Genomic DNA, 20,522 nt, shown 5'->3' on the forward strand with positions numbered 1-20,522 from the left:
TTTATTTATTTATTTATTTATTTATTTATTTATTTATTTATTTATTTATCTATTTATGTATTTATGTATCTATCTATTTATCTATCTATCTATCTATTTAATTTATTTATTTATTTAAGATGTCTGTGGACAATAACTAATTTATTTTATATCCTTATTCATTTTCAGGTGAGGACTTCTTTGGGTTTATGTGATGTATGTTCAGCTTCTGGAATCAAAGGCAACACTGCACTCTGGTCGTCTGAGTCATCTGAGGCCAGTGGGTTTCCTGCAGACCCTAGAGGTGAAAGCATGTCCCTATGCAGGGCAGAATGCTTCTCTGGCCAGTGCCACAGCTTCAATTGTTTCCAGATGGAGGAAGGGAATACTTCTTGGACCCGTTTTGATATCATGTCCCCTGCTGATGTCAGCCAGTTAACAGCTCTAAGTGGAGACTAGAGTCTGGCTCATAGGACAAAAAGCAATCTCAGCCCTTAAGACCAGAGGTGTCTGATTTGTAGGACAGAGTGCTTGTACCTGCTACTTCATGTCACCCCAGAACTGTTGCTGATGCTACTGGAACCACCTATTTTTGTTGGTGCCCCTTTCAATCCGAAGGAGCAGAGGTGCCTGACATGTGGCTCTCTACCAAGGCTGGGAGATGTTGAGTCTTGGGGCTCTAGTTAGTCTGTACTGCTCCACCTATCCTTCAGAGCTCTGCTTTGGCTGCCCTGGAACACTTTCAGGGTTCACAGTTGTTCCTGGAAGGTAAGAGTGGGGAGAAACTACTGTAGTCATCTTACCTTGATCAAAAGCCTACTATGTTCCTTTCACAGGGTTATGGTGTGTCTTTGAAACACAGAGAAAGGTACTTATTTCTGTTCATACTTATTTCCCCTATCTTTTTATCTATGTGTTTGTTTGTCTATCACTATGTAGCCTAGGCTGACCTAGAACTTATATATCCTCCTGGCTCAGGCTCGCGAGTGCTAGGGTTTCAGGTATGTGCCACTATAACCAGCTACTGATATAATTTTAATTTGTTTTTATTCACTGACAGTTTCACACATATACACTCACATGTAATGAATTTCATTTTCACCCTCTATTAATTTATCTCACTGTTCCTTCTACTGAAAACTTTTTCTTCTAACATGTACCTTTACTTTGATGTCATGTGTGTGTCCTGGAGTTAGTCAGGGTTGCCTGAAGAGTATGGGGGGTGGTTATTTGCTGCTGACATAATTTTTGAATAAAGAAAACAAAAATTTGGTTCAAAATTCAAAATATACATAAGATCTCTACTCAGACAAGTGCATCCCCCACATCTTCCTCTTACTCCTCTTCAGACTTGTCAGTAAAACTTCAGTTCATGACTATTTTCCCTGCATTTAAAAAAAAAAAAAAGGTTTATACCCTTGCATCCTTGTTGCCCTGTTTTTTTTTTTTTAATATGTTTTTATTTATTACAGTTTATCCACTTTGTATCCCAGCTGTAGCCCCACCCTCATCCCCTCCCAATCATACCCTCCCTCCGTCATCTCTTCCCATGCCCCTTCCTCAGTTCACTGATAGGAGAGGTCCTCCTCCCCTTCCATCTGACTCTAGCCTATCAGGTCTCATCAGGACTGTCTTTCATAGTCTTCCTCTGTGGCCTGGTCAGGCTGTTCTCCCCTCAGGGGGAGGTGATCAAGGAGCTAGCCACTGAGCTCATGTCAGAGAGCCCCTGCTCCCCTTACTAGGGCGCCCATTTGGAGACTGAGCTGCCATGGGCTACTGCTGTGCAGGGGATCTAGGTTGTCTCCATGAATGGTCCTTGGTTGGGGTATCAGTCTCAGAAAAGACCCCTGGGCCCAGATTTATTGGTTCTGTTGTTCTCCTTGTTTTAGCAAAGGCCTGACAGTCTGTTAGCAGTTGATGATTCACACCCCAGAAACTCCCAGTCCTCACAACCTGGAAGCTTCTCCTGTCAGCACCCTTGGAGGTTCGTGCTTCTGCATAAACCCTTTCTCTCCATTCTGCTCACTTTCTTCAGTCTGTCTAATCCCCCTGGTTGCTTGCCATCTCCCTTCTGATGTTACTGATGCAGGGTTTTTTCCCCCAGACTTTCCTCATAATTCTTATTCTTCATCAATCATTTGCATATATGAGTCCAGTTCACAGAAATGAGGGATCTGTGCATCCTAATGCAGTCTCCATTAGAGTTGGCTGTGAAGAGTTTTCAGTGACTCATATTCCAGTCCACTAATAAGAATGGCCAGAGGATATGAACACTGGGTGCTGATGTGATATGCTGCTTACGTTTTAAGATCATACGCTCAGGAGGGAAGTGAGATATTTTCCACCAAATATGGTCGATAAAACATAAAATGTTAACAATTATACTTCACCACTTTTTAAAATGTCACAAGATAGAAACTACACCCAACGCTGTCATAATGCTGGCAGGCTGCTCTTTTACCTCATACCCATTTCACAGGAACAGGCAAACATCCCTGGAGGTTTGGAGTTGACTTGGCTTCTTCTCACTGGAGGCAACACCCTTTACGCTAGCTCTTTCCTGAATCCTCTGAACAAGCCAGGCCTCTTTCCCATTGCTTTCTCTCACAGCAGAGCCTCAGCACAGGGATGGGAACACCCTTCCTTGCTCACTGAGTTCACACAACAGGCATTTCTTGAGTATGTTCTGAGTTGCAGGCTGCAGGAGCCAATGCTTATGAAACACTTGCAGTTTCTGCCACACACAGGAGTGCAGTAAATACCAGTCTTTATTCTAGACTGGCAAAGTCACTGGCTGATATCCAAGAAGCACCAGCAAATTAGCAGATTCTACATTCTAGTCTCTTACTTTGCCAGAAGCTGGTGTTCTCATTAGATGCCATTAGAACAGCAAAGATACTTGCCAAGGCTGACCATTTTAACAAGCAACAATGAAGTGACCTATATTTCTCCTGGGAGCTACAGGAAGCTCAGGAGCCTACAGGTTTTCAGGCAGTATTCCTTAGGGAGAGTCTGTGATAGTACAGAAACTTATAATATTCCCAATCATCTCAGACAGAAACAAAACACAGTGTGCTGCTCCTAGGAAGGCCTTTCACATACCCTGTGACTTGGGTAAGTAACTTGAACTTCCCTTAGCTTGAGGCTACAATCTGGGTTTTCAGATTTGAAAAGCACTGCCTGCCTTTGCACTAATTGGCTTTGCTTAGACCAGCATGAAATTCGACATCAACAGTTCTTAGCTGATGCCCAGCACTCCTTAATAAAAACACTACAAAACCTAAACACATCTCATATGGTCCTTTCCCTACTGGCATTCTAAATGTCTAAATTCTAAATGTCTAAGAGAAGGCTCTTATCCTATGGTATTTAGGTGCCATGATGCCACTGGCCAGTTGAAAGCTCCACCCCAGCTTTCCCATCTCCCAAAGGACCTCAGATAGCTGTTAACCAGGAGGCAAGAGCCCACACCTGGCTGTCTTCAGTGGCCAGTCCCTTGTTGAAGGCACACAGGCATGAATATCCTCAGGACCTGCACTAGGCAAATACTTTTCCACATGACATCCATCTTCTCCCCTGCTTTCTATGCCTGAGATTCTAATATCTGGGGATATGATGTACAAGGATCTTTTTTTTTTTTCCTGGCCTGCAGAGGGAAAAGGACAGCAAAAAGACTAATCAGTCTTGGGATGTAGAGACCAAGACAGGACTCCTCCAGGAAGTCCAGGGAAGGTATCCTGAATCATAGGGTACAGAGTCTGACTAGAACATCTGGGAAAGGCACTTCCAACAAGGCTCAAGGAACAGAGAGGCCTGTAGGAGAATCAAGTGAACCCAACAGTTCTGCTGGTGGGAGTATGGGCAAGGCTGGGGACTGTGAAGTGGTAGCTCTGTGATAAGAGTGTCCTATGAGCAGGGCGCACACAAGGCAACCTTGTGTACTCTCTGGGGCTGGAGCTAAACCCAGAAGGCCATTAAGGTCCAGTGAACAGATGTTGACAGCAGGGATGGAGAGGAGGGCATATTTTAGAAAGTTTGGAAATGGATTGACATGGGTAGTGCAAGGAAAGGCCCACTAGACTCTGAGTTTCCTGATATCTGCTCAGGGGCATTCTTTAGAAGGCAACAGTATATGTAGAACACATGTACCTGGAAGTTATAGAGATTTCTCAGGGTATGTGGCCTTATACAGTAAAACTGCATGAATTTTGAATCTTGAGTGGACCTGGTCACCCTGTACTTCTAATTATACTGGACACTTAGAGTTTCTGATACTTGGTTTCATGACTTTTTTTTTTCCTCAATCAATGACTCTGTTCATGTTCAGCTTCTGTTTTTTTGTTTGTTTGCCGCCCCCCGCCCCCTTCAAGCCATGGTTTCTCTGTATAACATCCCTGGCTATTGTACTGGAACTCACTCTGAAGACCAGGCTGGCCTGAAACTCATTGAGATCCATGTGCCTCTGCCTCCCAGGAGGTGAGATTAAAGGTGTGTACCATGATTGCTTGGCTCCATCCAGGTTCTTAAGGCTTATTTAAGGTTGCTTCACTGTGAACACTTGAACCAGTTTGAAAGTGTGGTAAAACTGTAGGCAATCACTTTGCAAATAAACTTCTATGATAAATGGCAATGCAGATGGAATGAATCCCACAGCTACCTCAAGAGGGGATGCACCGGTGATGAACTCTTCCCAGGTGACATGGAAGCAGTCCAGAGGGGACATGAGTGGGCCAGGGATGCAGAATAATTAGAACAAGGCATCCGACTCTGCTGGATTCTGGGTCATTTTCTATTTCTGATGGCTCAAATTCCTGCTACTGCAAAATAGAAATCATAGTTTAACAGTGGAGGCAAAGACACAGACCTCAGATCAGCCAGTGCTACATTTAAACTCTATTTCCAGTGCCCATGAGCAACTCTGTGCACCAAGGCCCCAAGTTCCCACCATACAATGGGAATGCCTGCATACACTCACAAGACCTGTGGTGACTAGAGATAAAGCCCCTGGCAAAATGCCTGGGACTGAGGCATGCCACAAATGGAAGCTAGAGAAGGTTCCCGCATGCTGGCCTAAAAGGAGGCCACAGGAGAGAATCCCTGCTCAAGGTGATGCTCAGGCAAGCCTACCAAGGCCCCAGAAGCAGCACAGATCAGCAGGTCTTGTCACTGCAGTTCAGAAGCCCTTACTCTGTGGATTAGATTCCTCTGGCTAACCAAGTCAAGCCAAGTCCTGGCTGAATTGGCACCTCATGGTGTCCTGAGCAAGTGACCAAAGGGCAAGGGAAGGCACTAAAAACACCTGGAAGTCTTTCTGTCATCAGGCACTAAAGTTTCCCTTCCTTGGCTCTTACTGGGTACACCCTACTGATATCTATGAAGCATGCCCTGAATAATGAGCTTCAGTGAGGTAGCAAACCAAGCAAGGCACAGAGATTTCAGGGGACAGCAAGGCACTAAGGAGAACTTCAGGCATGGGGCCATCACCACAGCGCATTCCAGCAAATGGTCTTGTGGTTTCTCTTGGCTCCTGCACTCTCTTTCACCCATGGAAGGTTCTTGACAAGGCTTATGACTGTGTGATTCTCCTACCTCAGTGTTCCCAGTTATGGGCTTGTGTCATCATGCTTGGTAAAGCCTTTACCAAACACGTCAGGCTGATGAGGTGTTGGAAGCTGCTCTGAACTGGGGTCACTGGGCCATTCCAGCATTATTGCTGTCTCATGCTGAGTGATTCCTTACTATGGGCTTTCTTCTGGACTGTATGGTGAACACTCTTGAGCCCTCACTAGCTGCCCATAGCACCATCTCCTCAACTGTCTCCAGATGTTACCAAACATCCCCTGGAGTCACAAACATTACTGAGGAAAGACCACATTCTGTGAGGACAAGAGTACAAGCAAGCAAGCAAGCAAGCCAGCAAGCAAGCACTCTTGAGAAATAACATGAATGCTCTTAAAAGGAAGGTGCTTATGAGTTGTCCCTACCCCTTGAAGATCATGACATCCACTGGTTGTAGCTCACAGGGTAAGATACAGGGCCCAAAGGAAGGAAGTTCATAAGTTCCATATGCTTCTAGGAAAGACCCCTAAAGATCTGACCTAGCAGTCACTTTCCCAGAAATGCCTGCTTCAAACAGAAAGCAGAAAACTGACTGGAGACATTAAGGAATGGGTTGGGACTACGAAAAAAGGATCAGGAGAGCTGAGGCCTGGAAAGTTGAGCCTTTAAAAAAAAAAGTAAGGGGCAGGGGAAGCTTTTAAAATTGGATTAGGAATGATAAGCACAGGACGGGTTGGGCTTATATTGGGGTGAAAGGTGGCCAGTTAGCAAGATGGAAAGAAAGGACTCCTAAACTCCCTCTGCTATCAAAGAGAACAATCTCCTGACTGAGACTGAATCAAGCACTGATATGAGGGAATTGAAACTCAAGGCAGGAGAGATTGCAAGAGAACATTCACTCGCACTAAATGAATTCAAATCTCCCCAACCAGATGCAGCCAGTCTCAGCGTGGATTCACTCACAGAAAGACTCTGGGGCTGCAGCACTCTTGAGGATCAGAGTAAATGGGAACATTCCCAAGACAAGCAATGTCCAATTTAGGAAGTGGAAAAAGGATAGAGCATCACAAATGACAGAGAGGGGAGTAAACATAGGATGCCAGATACTGTCCAGCCCAGAACCATTTCTCCACCTTTTGTTTTCACATATTCTAATGAGAGACAGGAAGATCATGAATTCCAGACAAAACTGAGGGCAGTTCTTTCCAATTCCTGATACAGCACACGTGGCCAGATAGTAATGGGGACCCAGTGGCTCTGTAACAACTTCACCACTCTTCAGGATTGAAGTAGAACCATCGAGCACTGGAAAGCTAATATAGTTTCATGTAAACAATACCAATTGTCCATCAATAAGATGAACTGAACCTGTAAGCACAGAAGGAAAGGAAAGGAAACTGCTGGCTACCTAGCTACATCCTGGCAGGCCTTTCAACTCATTATCTCACCTCCTCGATTCCCTAAGAACAAGGACTCTAATCTCAGCAGAGGTGACTCACTGACCTAAGGTCAGTTAGCAAGAGCCAGAGAAGAAGTCAGAACTGTATGAGGGTATGAATTTCATCTGTGTTAGTCACCAGAGGGGAGACAGCGGAAGGCTTGTGGCAGCTGTAAGAGCTCCTATACACAAAAGCTTTTATGTCAGGACCAGAGTTCCAAATAAAAAGTGGAACCATGTAACTACTAATAAATATGATTTTGAAATAATCATAAATGACAAAAAGCAAAAATGAGAAAGGAAGAACATTTGAACTTATCATAAAATAGACAGATTACCAATATCTAGCTGCCCAAACAGCCTGTCATTCCAGCCACTTGGGAGACTGAGGTAGAAGGATCATTCAAGTCAACCCTGGGCAACATGACTTTGTAAATCATAAATAAGTCCCACAGGCAGTATATATAAATAAACAGACAAGGAAAGTGAATTTTTCTAATAATAAATATTCTAATCACTTGTTAATAAACATAAAAAGGACCCATAAATCAATTAAAAAAACACAAATGACCTGAAAAAATGACTGGCTGTTATAAAGAAGTTACTCCCAAAAGAAAAAAAACAAGGATCAAAACACTATTTTAAAAAAGATGTTTATTTATGTTGATAATTGTAAATAGTCATTCTTATAGGGAATAAGATACTGCAATGGCACAGTTATGGAGTTGCAACCTGAGAAGCCCTTTCATTTGTATATATTCCTGAAATCTGGGGGTAACCATTAAAACTAATTGTGTGAGAGAGGGATGATAACCTTCCGTGTCATCAGCAGAAAACCACCAAATAAATACAAGGGATTCCCATCATGTGCTTGTCAAAAGGAACAAGTGAGACTGATGTGCAGATAAAGCTGATATGTAAAGTTTTCCATGACATGTGCAAGCTACAAAAAAAGTTGCAAAATAAAATGCAACTCCATTTGTGAAAATCCATGTCTGTCTTGCTGCAATAAGGCACCCAACAGAGAAAGTATTTTCACGAAACTGCCCCAGGGCTGGATCTGCAGCCAGCCAATGCTTTCCATGCTTTCTAGTGTTTGGGCTCTCTGCAAACATGCATTATATTTATAACTCATTTTAAAGGTGATGAGGAAAATATTCCACACATAAAGTCAGGGAGACCAGCATTGTCATACACGTGCAGTGGAGGGTAAGCTGAATGAGCTCCTCTTGCATGTGGCAACCACCCCCGAGATTTATAAAACTCATGACCCAATAATTTTGTTGATATATGCATTATCCAAGAAAACTATCATTAGATGGTTCTAATGATGGAAAAATCTAAAGCAATACAATGTAATGACAGGTGACTGGTAAGTCAAGGCACAACAAGGGGCTGGATGTTGCTAGTTAGACTGAGATAGACTGGATGTGAAAGGTTGACCACAGACCAAGAACTGAAGGATGCTAGGAAGCATTTGTGGTTATGGTCCCATTTTTGTAATTACTGAAACATTACAACATTGCTGTAACAGACTCTGACCTGGGTAAATTAGCACTAAGGTGAACAATTGTCATTTCTCTTAAGGGCAAGCTGATTTAGTCAATTTCCTTTTATTCTTTATGCTTATCTGTATTTTTTGTTTTTCTTCTAACTATGAACACATATTAGTTAAGAAATAAATAAGAGGCAATTTAAGAAAAAAGCAACGCTATTCCATGGCTGGATAAGCTCCAAGCAGATGGCCCAGTAATTCCTATGACACAAGTACCCAGGCAGAATTTGGGGGCTGAGATGGCAGCAAAGAACACTCAGTGACATTCAGAAAATATTCTCCATCTCATGGGTCCACCTTGGCCTAGCTATGTATTCTGCTGTATGCTGACCTCATGGTCTTTCAGGCACTGAGCTAAACTTTAGGGACAGAAGAAAAAAAGAAAGGAAGGAAGAAAGGAGGCAAGCAAGAGAAAGAGAGAGAGAAAGGAAAGAAAGAAAGGAAAGGAAGGAAGAAGGAAGGAAGGAAGGAAGAAAAAAGGAAGAAAAGAGAAAGAAAGAAAGAAAGAAAGAAAGAAAGAAAGAAAAAGAAAGAAAGAAAGAAAAAGAATTATTTAGGGAGGTCAAAAAGTGAATTTGGTAAGGCCATGTTTGGGAGCAGCTCCGTAACATGCAGGCACATGCAGGCAGCACAGGGAGCGGACAGAAGGGGGTTCCAGAGAAGGCAGTGCTTGCCAGGCTGGGAAGGGCCCAGAGACGCAGGCAGGACCCAGAGCCTCTGCCCTGCAATTTAGGCTCAGGAATCTTGGCTTTGTTTTTACTGCAGTGGAAAGACAAGGAAGAACACCAGAAAAACCTTGCTGCACAACTGGATGTTGGACCATGGGTGAAATCCAGAAAAAGTACAACAATGGGAAGGAAGGACATGGCTTCAGTTCATATGAGAGACTGCCATGATGAGGGAGGATCAAGGTGGGCCAGGAAGTACTAACTCAGTGACAGGCGCACAACACTAAATCCTGATGCCAGGGTGCTCCTTGGCTCCCACTACCACACCAGTAGGAAATATTAAGGGGTTCACCTGGTCAAATCCAGCTAATCTTGGCCTAGGACAGGAATGCTAAAAAAAAAAAAAAAGTGGGAAAGGTCCTGGAGCAGCTGGAATGGGTGATAACTTGAACTTGTGATGGAACACCACCCCAGGCTCTCCAACCTGTAAGTGTCCATTTAGGAGCCTTAATATGCTAGGAGGACCAATATATAGTACACATGAGCACAAAAAAACCCTGCGTATTATAGCTACTGCAGGAATGCATATAAACCACTCCGAAAGGGCATACTGGTTGAGTCTGGGATGAAAAGGACCCAAGCAACCCCACAGAACAAATGACATAAATCATTAGCAGCAAGCAGCAGTTTAACCACGGGGCTAAGCCCTTGGCCTGGGTGGCAACTCTTCTTTCTCAAAAGGCTCACCCAGCATTTATTTTAACTCCTCTGGCTCAGGTTCCACACACTGAAGGAGGAAAAGGGGAACAAGCCATTGTCATGAAAGCTTAAACTACATGCCCATGCCCATGGGCTTCAGAGCTAAGAATCAATGCAATGTGACTATTGAATAGAGATTTATACCCAAAACAAACAGAAAGCCAAATATCCTGGAAGAAGATACTTTTGAAAAAAAAAAATCAAAGGAATTAATGCTTTTCTCCTGAAGCAAGATGAGGACACTGTACCTGCATAAGAATTACATTTTTGAGACTTGAGCGAAGTATATGGGAACAAAGGCCATGGCTGCTGGAAATTGGCTTTAAGGTGCAAAGAAGAGATATGGTACAGGCAGAAACACACATGTCATAGGGAGGGGTACTTGTTGTACTCCTGTATGCTTCACTTAGGAGCCTTCTCACATGCATGGTGCCATCAGCTACTAAGTACTGATCTCCTGAATTCAGGTGGCCAGGGCCTCAACTCAGCAAACTCTAACTGCTATCTGTGACCCCCCCCCCCCAACTCATGGTTCCACAGCTATACATCCATGCCAGTTCTGTATCTTGCCCAGTTAGCTGGTGAGAGTTCTTGCACTCTGGGCTTGTTTGAAGGTGGAATGCAAATGACTCCCTCAGAACACACCTGCTGCTTCCCCAGTGAGCACTTAAGACAAGTCAGCAGTCACTGTTGTCACCCAGCCTTCAGGGTCACTTTGAAGGTTAAAGGAGACAGTTAATGTTTTTGCATGAGAGTACACTCACTAAATATTAGCTGCCAGACATCAGAAAAAGCAGCTTTGGAGATGGGTTTAATTTTCTGTATATTAATTCATATAACTGCCAAAGTTACCTAGGAGGTCATAGCTGCTACACTTTCCTGAGGCAGTTTCTCAAAGATCTGGTTCCATTTGATTGTAGTTTGAGAGCTATGAAATATCAGATTGCCACTTAGCCTCTTTTAGTGTCTTCATTTTCATATCTGAAAAATGATCCACCTGCCTCTCCCAAAGCCATACAACAAAACTTAAGCAACACAACTCAGGTATTGTACCTAGCATAGGATGTCTGCATAGCAATGTCAGTGACCCTAGGCTTAGACATCTGCCCCAAAGAGGTTGCTGTATATTTGGGAGCAGTAGTAGAATGCTGGAGCTTTTCTGTTCTTCATCCTGGGAAGGTGTCAGGTATAGAAGGTTCCAGCAAAGTAGGAGATAAGACTGTGTAGCAAAGAACCCTCTTCAGGTGACAAAGCAGAAGCAGTACAGAGAAGGAAATGAGCACAGGGAAGCTAGTGGCAATAATGTCAGTGGTGACAAAGGAGGCAGTACTAGTGGAGATCAAAAAGGTGGAGATGACAATTAAAGTGAGTGGGTGTTAAGAGGGTACAAGCGGAGCTGGCAGAAGCAGAGGCGAAGCAGAGGTGGAAGCAGAGATAGCAGAGATAGAGGAGGTAAGTATGCTGATGCTGGAGTTGGTACAGAACCTGATGGTAGAAGCAAATGAGGTTGAAGGTAGAGGAAGTAGAAGGTATGGACATGGTTAAAATGGAGGTGACCGAGGTGGAAGAGATGGCAGAGGTGGTGGTGATGGAGGTAGAGGAGACATTGGTGGCGGAAGAGGTGGTGGTAAGGTAGAAGAGGTGAGGCGTAAAGATGGAGATGATGGAGACAGAGTAAGGAGAGGAGGAGGAGGAGATATAGGTGGTATTAATAGAGGAAGTAGAGATAGTGAAGACAGAGGTGATGGTGGTAGAGGCATAGACACTGGAGATGAAGGTGGTCCAGGTAGCAGAGATGATGGAGGTAGAGGTCGTAAGAGATGATAGAAGTCGGAGAGGTGGTGAGCTGGTACAGGAAGTGGGTAAGTGATAGTGTAGAGGAAGAGGTGTAGATGTAGGTAGTAAAGATAATGAAGGAGATGGTGGAGGAGATGGAGGTAGAGGTAGAGGTGGAGATGGTAGAGATGTTGGAGCTGGTGATGGTGATAGTGAAAGTGGAAATGGTAGACATGGTGGAGAGCATGGAGGCAGTAGAAGTAGAGGTCATAGTGGAGATGGTGGAGGTGATGAAAGGATGGTGGTAGAGGTAGGGATGCCAATCTTGAGTACCTACTGAGAGCATGGGTTATGTCACCTCTTTTAATGTCCCAACGAACTTACGTTACACAGATAAGAAAGCAAAGTTTGTAAGGCCTACTAACTTGATCCTTAGTAATACAGGTTATGGCTTAAGTGCGAACTATCCCCCCACAGACTTACTTGCTTCAATATTTGGTCCCCACATGATAGCACCACTTTGGAAGGTTGCAAAACCTTTGAGACAAAGGTCTTAGCTGACAGACACAGGCACTAAGAATGGACCTTAAAGGTTATAGCCCAGATCTGCTTCCACTTATCTCTGCTTTGTGACTAGCCAAAAGGTAAGCAAGTTGTGCCCACACAATCTCCTACTACTATGCCTTCCTTCCCCACTATAAATGGGTTGCACTCTGTGAATTAGTAGCCATATATACTCCTGAAGTTGTTTCAGAAAGGTATTTGTTCACAGAAAGGAGAAATGTAACTAACATAACTAGTGTATACGGCAAGACAGCATCTAACTCCAGAAACTGGGTGCTTAACCCTATCCTCACACTACACTGGGAAACTAAAAGGCTAGTAGACAGAGATGTGAGAGACAAGAGCCCTGCTATGTGAGGACAGTGGCAGTTACACTGTTTTGTTATCCCGGCCTGGGATTACTAATGGTGATTTCAGCTGCCACAAGGACACAAGGGCTTGTGTCTCTAGGGCTCTAGGCAACACCGTCATTAAGTAACCTGTAACCAAAGCTAATAATGCTATCCTTCTAACAATGCAGACTCCCAGTGTTCAAGGTCTTATGTGATGTGGTAAACTCCACTTCAGCACATCAGTGGTGCTGAAAGCCCAGTACTAAATACTGTACTATGTGGTTCTTAACTCACTCAAGTGCAGGGCTATTTTCTCACATATAAGGAAAAAGGGCACAGGGCACAGGTTCCCAGCTCCTTTGCATCTTCTGTCTCTCTAGTGCTTGGGCATTTCTACTGTGCTAATCCATCTACTCACAGCTCATAAGAGCATACAAGTGAGGTGCCGTGAACAAAATGAGGCATGGGTAGGGCAGCTTGCAGACAATGCTCTTTTTCCCAGCCTGGTACTGAGGTAAGGCTTCAAGCTTTAAATTTTTCAGGAGTCTCCTTTGGGCTAGGAGTGGTAAGCTCAGTGGTGACACATGCTCTCCCTTGCTCTGGAGGCAGGCTCCTTTCCCTGTGGCTGATGTCCCCATTCACCATGGTTCTGGTTTCAGGTCACTGTGCCTCCTTTGAGATGCTGACAAGGCTCCCTGCATGTGGCTCACGTGTTCTTTACAACCTGCAACACAGGCTTTCTTGGGTCTGTGCTCCCTGGGCCCACAGCATCCGGCCTGCTTCCCACATTCTCTTCCAAGCTGATGCAGAGAGGCAGCATGGTGTGGTGGAAAGAGCAGACTCCATCTATCAGCTGTACGTCTTCTGGCAGCTTGCTCAGCTGCTTCTGAGTTCTTTCATTTGTAGAACACATGTAATATAATCTAGCTTGCACGGCTGATGCCAGGATCAGTGATAACTTATGAAAGGGGCCTGGCACAAAGCACAGGCTCACAAAATCACAGTGACTACTGTCCTGTAAGAACCATACCTTTCGCTTGACACTTCTCAGTCATCTGCTGGTCACCCTGAATCACATGTCTAGAATTAAGCTCACCACTTTCCCCAAAAGCAGTGGCTCACGTGACTTTCTTTCCTTAAATGGCACCATTATTCTTCTGGGCTTTTAAGCTCAAATCTCTCTCCAGCTTTCAGTCCTTGCAGACATTAAAACTATCTACGGCCACACTTTCAGCTAGGTCCCTCAAAACCACATGCCAATCTCTGTTCAGCCTCACCTCCCATGGCCTATGCATCAGGCACTTGTGCAGGCTGGGGCCTCACAGCTGCTCCTTGTTCCACCCTGCAGGCTGCCATGGGCATCTTGGTCATTCTGCAAACACTGCTTCCACTAAGCGGTCTTCTTGGCAAAGCTCCCTTCTTCCCCTCCAGAAACCTGAATGCACTTGTTTCCTGTTTATGTGCACATACTTTCCTCTCTTTATTCTGAAAAATATTTACTGAGCACCTATTATATGCCACAAAGTGCATTCCTGGCCCCACTGATGAATCACCCTTTCTGAATGACACTGGTCAAAACTGTGCTCAACTTTTACAGGAAGGAGGGGGAAAGCCACAGACTAGCAAGTACCATTCAACATGGTATGTACTGTGTATGCTAGAATCTGGAGCCCCAGGCCCCAGGAGGGGGGATAAGGTAGCAGAGGGCACTAGGCACTCCCTGGTGGCCTTCCCTCCTCAGCAGATCCCCTTGTTTCTAAAGTCTAACATACTAACAAACAGGGGAAGGAGTCTAGAAAAAAAAAAAAAGTTGTGGATCTGCTTACAGTCCTTCTTTAACAGAGGAAAGCAGGAAGAAAGGACTGACCACTCATAGGGACAGACAAGAGGATGTGCACATGGGGAAGATGGGAGTAAGACTTCTGTGCTGGGAAAGAGCCAGCGCCCAGGAGGAACACAAACATTTCTGAGTTTTGTGCTTTCTCCAGAATTCAGTCTTAGAAGCTAGCCACTAAACGTTCTCTTCTGTGCAGCTGAGGCATTTGGGAGGATGAGGTCTTAAAGAACTGGGAGGTCTTTGTGGCCCACAAGCTAGAACATGGGCATCATTTCTCTCTGTCCCAGAGGACTCCACAGGTGGAGCCACACCTTGCCTCAATCCTCCCCATCTCCCCTCTATACCTGAGGCCTCCATGAAACAGAATCGATGTGGAATTAATGAATGTTTATGTATTTAAAATTAAAAAGAGGGAAAAGGTGGAAGTATCATTAAAGAGAACTTATTACTTAGGTCAATATGCAGTTTGATGTTTGCTTCACAGAATCACTCATGATAAAATAATGGGCAGATTACCACCCCACTTCAAGGATAAGAAAATTGAGACCAGAGGACATGAAACCATACTCAGCACAAGACTGTCCCATTACCAAGGCAGAACTAGATGTCTATGGGACCTTAAAGAATACTTGTCCCTTTACTTACTCATTTCAGTGGGTTCCCATGATTAGCCACAGCCAATGGGGTTTTGCCAGAGAAAGCAGTCAGCTCTATGGGCTTTCCCGGGCATTCCAGCATTTCACAGGAGTCCCCGCCAGAAGACAATAAAATGTACTGATTGAAGAGACACAAGTCACCTCAACCTCAGCCCCAAGAGAGCCGATTCCAAGCACAGAGTGAGGACTAGCCTCTGTCCCAGTTCTTTCATCTCCTAGTAGAAGTCACAAAATGACAGCTGAGTGCATGTTAGAGGACAAGTAAGATGTCAAGAGATCCCATAAGCACAACTCTAAAGATGGCTGGGGAATTCACCTTCCTGTATCTAACACACAATAAAAATTTTCTTGGTGTGTGAGAAATGTTAGTGTGAACAGCAACTGTCCCCAGCCTCCTTGTATAATGCCTAGGCTACCTGTGGGACTCCTAGTAGGCATTCAATAAAGCCCAGAGAGGAGGCTTCTCCATCCCAGAGAGCAGGAGATGGAGCCAGATCACCTTCAGTAATAAAACTTACCTTAGCATACATAGGTTCAAGCTCACAGCATGCATGTGCCCATGTTCATGTACTAATCCCAAACTGAAGAACTCACTATGACACCATACAGGATTCCAAGTCACTGGTGACAGGGCAAAATCAGCCCGTGGTGCAGGGCAACACTTCCACAGTATTGCCTACAGCAAGTCTCCATCCCCCTCTCAAAGACAGCACAATGACTCCATCTTAAAGATGAGGAGATGGAGACACAGGGAGGAATGCTAACGGCCGAGCGATAGAGACACCCTAGCCCATCAGATTTTGACACCCAGGCTCTGCCAGATCAGCTGCATGACTGTCCCCTGTGACTAGTATGCCTACAGCTCTCCCTCAGGTGCATGAGAGCCTTCCATTGGCCTCAGCAGCTCACAGTTAGCCCTGGCAAAATTCAATACTCTACACTTATACCTAAGCTTACACCTATCATGTAGGCACAGGGAATAGCTATGAGGGAATCTTACAAAGTACCGCAGCCTCTATTTCCACACTAAGAGACCATCATGGCAGAATAAGCATGTTGGTACTAAAACACCACTAAATCTTCCTCTCCTGGACTGTCAGCCTGGATGGTACACACTTTTCTTCCTTGCCTGCCAAAGTGGCCAGGGGAGGCCTGCATGAAACTCCAAGACTGGTCCACCAGGTAGCAGATGGCAAAATTCTAGCCTGAGGACTCCACCACCTTACTCCTGCCATGCCCTGCACCCTGCATTGCTCAGAGGTCCAGAACGAGCCCATCTCCTCTTGGACAGGATTCCACTCTCCATGCTATCCCACATCCTCCAGATTGGGTTCCACTGTCTATGTCTGCCTCACTTCCTTCTAGATCTGGCTCTGTGTCAGCATCTACACTTAAAGGAAACATAAAGGGAAAAGAAAGAAGTGAGGAGAAAAAGAATCAGGGAAGGGGGTGTTGAGAGAGGAGAGGAGGAAAGACTTGGAGGGGAGGAGCATGATGGCTGAAAGGTCTGGAAGGTCTGGAAGCTGCAAATGTTGAGGTCTAAGAGTGTTCAGCAAACAGAAGCCAAACTGAAGAAAAGCAGCAGCTGAAAAAGAGATTGTCAGAGGCTGTATTTTCTCAGCCATTATCAGGATAAAATTAGCCATGGAAAAGATCGAAAACCCTTTTCAGAACTAATACAGCTAAGCCCCACTCTTTGGCCTCCTCTATCGTTTTGAGCTCCACACAACCCTCCTAGCTCCAGCCTGATATCCATCTGCTAGGATGTAGGGTGTTTTCCTCTGTTATTGCCAGCAAAGCGCTACCAGAAAGGAGAGCATACTTTGACACCTCCTACAAGCATAGAACTATTCACAAGCATGTAAAATTCACCCTTTCAAAAGACCCCTGTGTGTAGGGAATGGGACTCCCCTTTACCATCAGTAGGGAGAAAGAAAGGAGGTGGAAGAGCTTTGTGGGAGAACTGCCTCTCCCCTGGCAAAGCAGAGGACCGGCCTTACAGGTGAAAGAGGAGAGTGATGAGAGAAAAACAGATTTGAGAGGAGGAAAACTGCTACAAGGCCATTTCCTTCCACCCTGCAGAAGCATGTGTGCAAGTTCTGAATAGCCAAGCCCAAAACAGAGATGAAGAAAGCACAGCAGGAAACAGGGTGCTGCACATACAACCAGAAAGAATATATCCATGCCTGAGAACATATGGGCGACTGTGATAATTAGAGCCATAGCTGGCAGATTTTTTAAAAAAAACTCCTTGTTGTAATCTCGACTCACAATTCTTAACATGGCAAGCTACAGTCAAACCTGTGCACGGGCTGCTCTGTGAGAGCTGGCTTCTTAAAGGGCGCTTGGCACTGCTCAGGCACATGCTTAGGACTGCAGGGTGATACTGTCAGGGCTCTATCCTCAATGCTGGCTTTCCTCTACATGCCTGGCAGAAGTGGGCAAGCAGGTGGCTGTGAAGCAGGGAGCCACCGCCCTCTTGTCCCAGTTACCTGGAAATCCTGAACCCATACTTTTACCAGACTCTGCTGTGGCATGCTGCAGGAGAAAACCCCCATGGAAAGCAGGCCCCTCAAGCAAACTGTCAGTTTCAAAGCTCCAAACCATGACAAATGATAAGAGAAGACTTCTTGCCTGCAATAGCTGGTAGCTCAGATTGCTTGGCATGAGGGAGAATACTTTTCTCGAGCATGGGGGAAAATACTTTTTTTTAACTTCCCAACCATCTTTTCCATGTTATAAGCCCTTTCTTTGGAGAATCTGTTATAATCAACAAATTAAACCCTCCAAAGTAAGCACATTACCAAATGAATTTCCAATCGTCAATTGCTAGCATTTAAACAAGTAAAAAACGCTGTGACTCTGGCATCCCTGGGCTCATCCTCGGAACAGCAGCAAGCGTGCAGCGGCAGAGCACTTTGATCTTCCCAAGTCCCGGGAGAAAAATCGATGATACAACTTTAATGCGTTTGTACAGCAAGGCTTCATGTTATTATTATTTTTACCCAATGCAGCTTAACTCAAGCGAAAAAGGTGTACTGGGTCTCAGCACCGCCCTGTGGTGAAAGTGAATTATTTTTCTAAAACCAGATTGTAGTAGAGCCAGCCACATTCACAGGAAACGGCCAATTAAAAAGCAATTATCTCTGTGATTGCAACTTGTTGAAAGGCTGAGACTGTGGTGCTCCTACGGAGGCAGGAGGATGGGTTCGTCCACAGGGTGACTGGTGTTGGTGTAAGCCAGCATGGGGTCTGCTGTTCTTCTCCTATCATGGTGGTAGGCTCTGATCAGGTACGTTTGGGACCTACCTAGAGGGAACCAGGTGTGAGCCTTACCTTCTCCTGGATGCGTCCCAGCTGCTCCTTGTAGAAGCTGAGCTCGGCCTCTTTGTTCTCCAGTTCCCTGGCCTGGTTGGAGGAGAACAAAGCCTGAGTTAGCTGGCAGCAGTGGTGCTGAAGAGGCAACTGACATTTCTGCTCACAATAATGCTCAATGAGAAGAGCAGTGGCAACGTGCAGAGAGCCTATGCTATGGCAGGTCATGCACATGTGTTTGCTCAATTTTCACAATAGCCCTTCAAGGTGGGTAATTAGCACAACCATTTGCAGATGGTAATCACTAACATTTATTGAATGCTTATTTCTGCCTAGTCCTGTTCTACATGCTTCTCAGACATTTCTAGGCTCCTTCCAATGCCTAAGAGGAAAGTAGGGTGTTATAAGTTCATCAGAGTCAAGAATCACAGTGGATCCCCATGATAGGAAATACAACAGAGCAGCCAAGTAACTGTTTAGCAGGATACAGCCACGGAGAACAGAGGTTAACTCGGGCCCAGCTAAAGAACTCGGCCTCCAACCTCACAGTTGGAAAAGAACAGAGCTTGGCACTGTTTTTGGAGTCCTGATATTTGGTGACACACCATGACACTGTCCTATGTGCTGAGCTGTCATGGTAGGAGTCCCCATGTACAGCAAGAAAGGCAGAGTCCTAAAGAGGAGGGTATATATTCCTAACCACCTAAGAGGTGTGTTTGAGTGAGTCCCTTGAAGGCAGCTTAACAGAGCCTCCTTCCTTCAGTCAAGGTAAAGATGTTGGCTCAGCTAGCCAGAGTGAACAGACTGGAGTTAGCAGCCTGGGGGGTGCAACCTAGCTCTCTCCTTAAGTAGCTGGATGACTCTGAACAAGAACAGAAGTGTCCTCTATTTCCCATACCTACAAGACTATCTAAAAGCTGAGGGAACCTGAACAGAAATGAACAGTCAGAACAAGGCCTCTACACAGGTTCACACAACTGGAGCACCTGGAAACATGTGCCCCTTACTGGAGTACCCACATCTTCAGCCTTTTTGAGGATTTCCATTACTAGGTATCAAGTGCGTTGCCTCTGTCCTACCTACACAGATACAGTCCTCGGGGACCTGAGACGGTCCAGGGTACCTGGAAGAGGGATATTACTCCTATTGCCATCTACTTATATGAGGGCTGTATGACCAAGCACTGTACCAGGCTCCTGGTGGCACTTAGCCTCACCATCCCCCAAATAGTACAAGCTTTTCAATGACTGAGGCCTACTGTGAACCTGAGTTCACATGATTTCCAAGTCCTGATCTTTGTTTTTTAAGATACACTAATGGTATCTGCAGAGGGGTCCGAATCCTTTAAAAATGCAAGAGAAGGAAAGAGGTAAATGATAAGCTAGGGTCAAATAGAAGGGGAGGAAGTCCTCCCCTATCAGGGGACTAGGGAAAGGGCATAGGGGGAGAAGAGGGAGGGTAGGTGGGACTGGGAGGGGACTGCAGCGGGATATAAATATATAAATAAATATTCTTTAAAAAAAATGGAAGCAGTAAAATATGGAAGCAATTTTTGTTAGAGCTATTTAGAGTCAAGATAACAAATGAAAAATATTTTCAAGTCAATTAAAGAAGTGTACTTTAGCTGGGCATGGTGGTGCATGCCTTTAATCCCATCATTTGGGAGACAGAAGCAAAAGGATCTCTGAGTTTGAGGACAGCCAGGTCTACACAGTGAGTTCCAGGACAGCCAAAGGTACAAAGAGAAACTCTCAAAAAAACAAAACAAACAAAATAAGACAATTAGGGCTGGAGAGATGGCTCAGAGGTTAAGAGCACTGGCTGTTCTTCCAAATGTCCTGAGTTCAATTCTCAGCAACCACATGGTAGCTCAAAACCATCTATAATAAGATCTGGTAGACTTTTCTGGCCTGCAGGCATACTAGCACACAGAACAGTATATAAACAATCAATAATTTTGAAAGGAAGGAAGGAAGGAAGGAAGGGAGGGAGGGAGGGAGGGAGGGAGGGAGGGAAGGAGGGGAAAGAAAGAAAGAAAGAAAGAAAGAAAGAAAGAAAGAAAGAAAGAAAGAAAGAAAGAAAGA

General features: G+C 44.9%; 1 protein-coding gene across 1 annotated transcript in view; it reads right to left on the reverse strand.

The window, feature by feature from the left end:
- Positions 1–20,522, reverse strand: part of Chchd6 (coiled-coil-helix-coiled-coil-helix domain containing 6) — a 207,731-nt gene that overhangs the window by 68,112 nt on the left and 119,097 nt on the right. The window contains exon 5 of the mRNA XM_055617420.1: positions 18,460–18,531. Within this exon, the coding sequence (XP_055473395.1) occupies positions 18,460–18,531 (72 nt within the window). The remainder of the gene's footprint in view (positions 1–18,459; positions 18,532–20,522) is intronic.

Source organism: Psammomys obesus, unplaced genomic scaffold (genome assembly GCF_907164565.1).
Source record: "Psammomys obesus unplaced genomic scaffold, mPsaObe1.curated_primary_1811, whole genome shotgun sequence".
Taxonomy (NCBI): domain Eukaryota; kingdom Metazoa; phylum Chordata; class Mammalia; order Rodentia; family Muridae; genus Psammomys; species Psammomys obesus.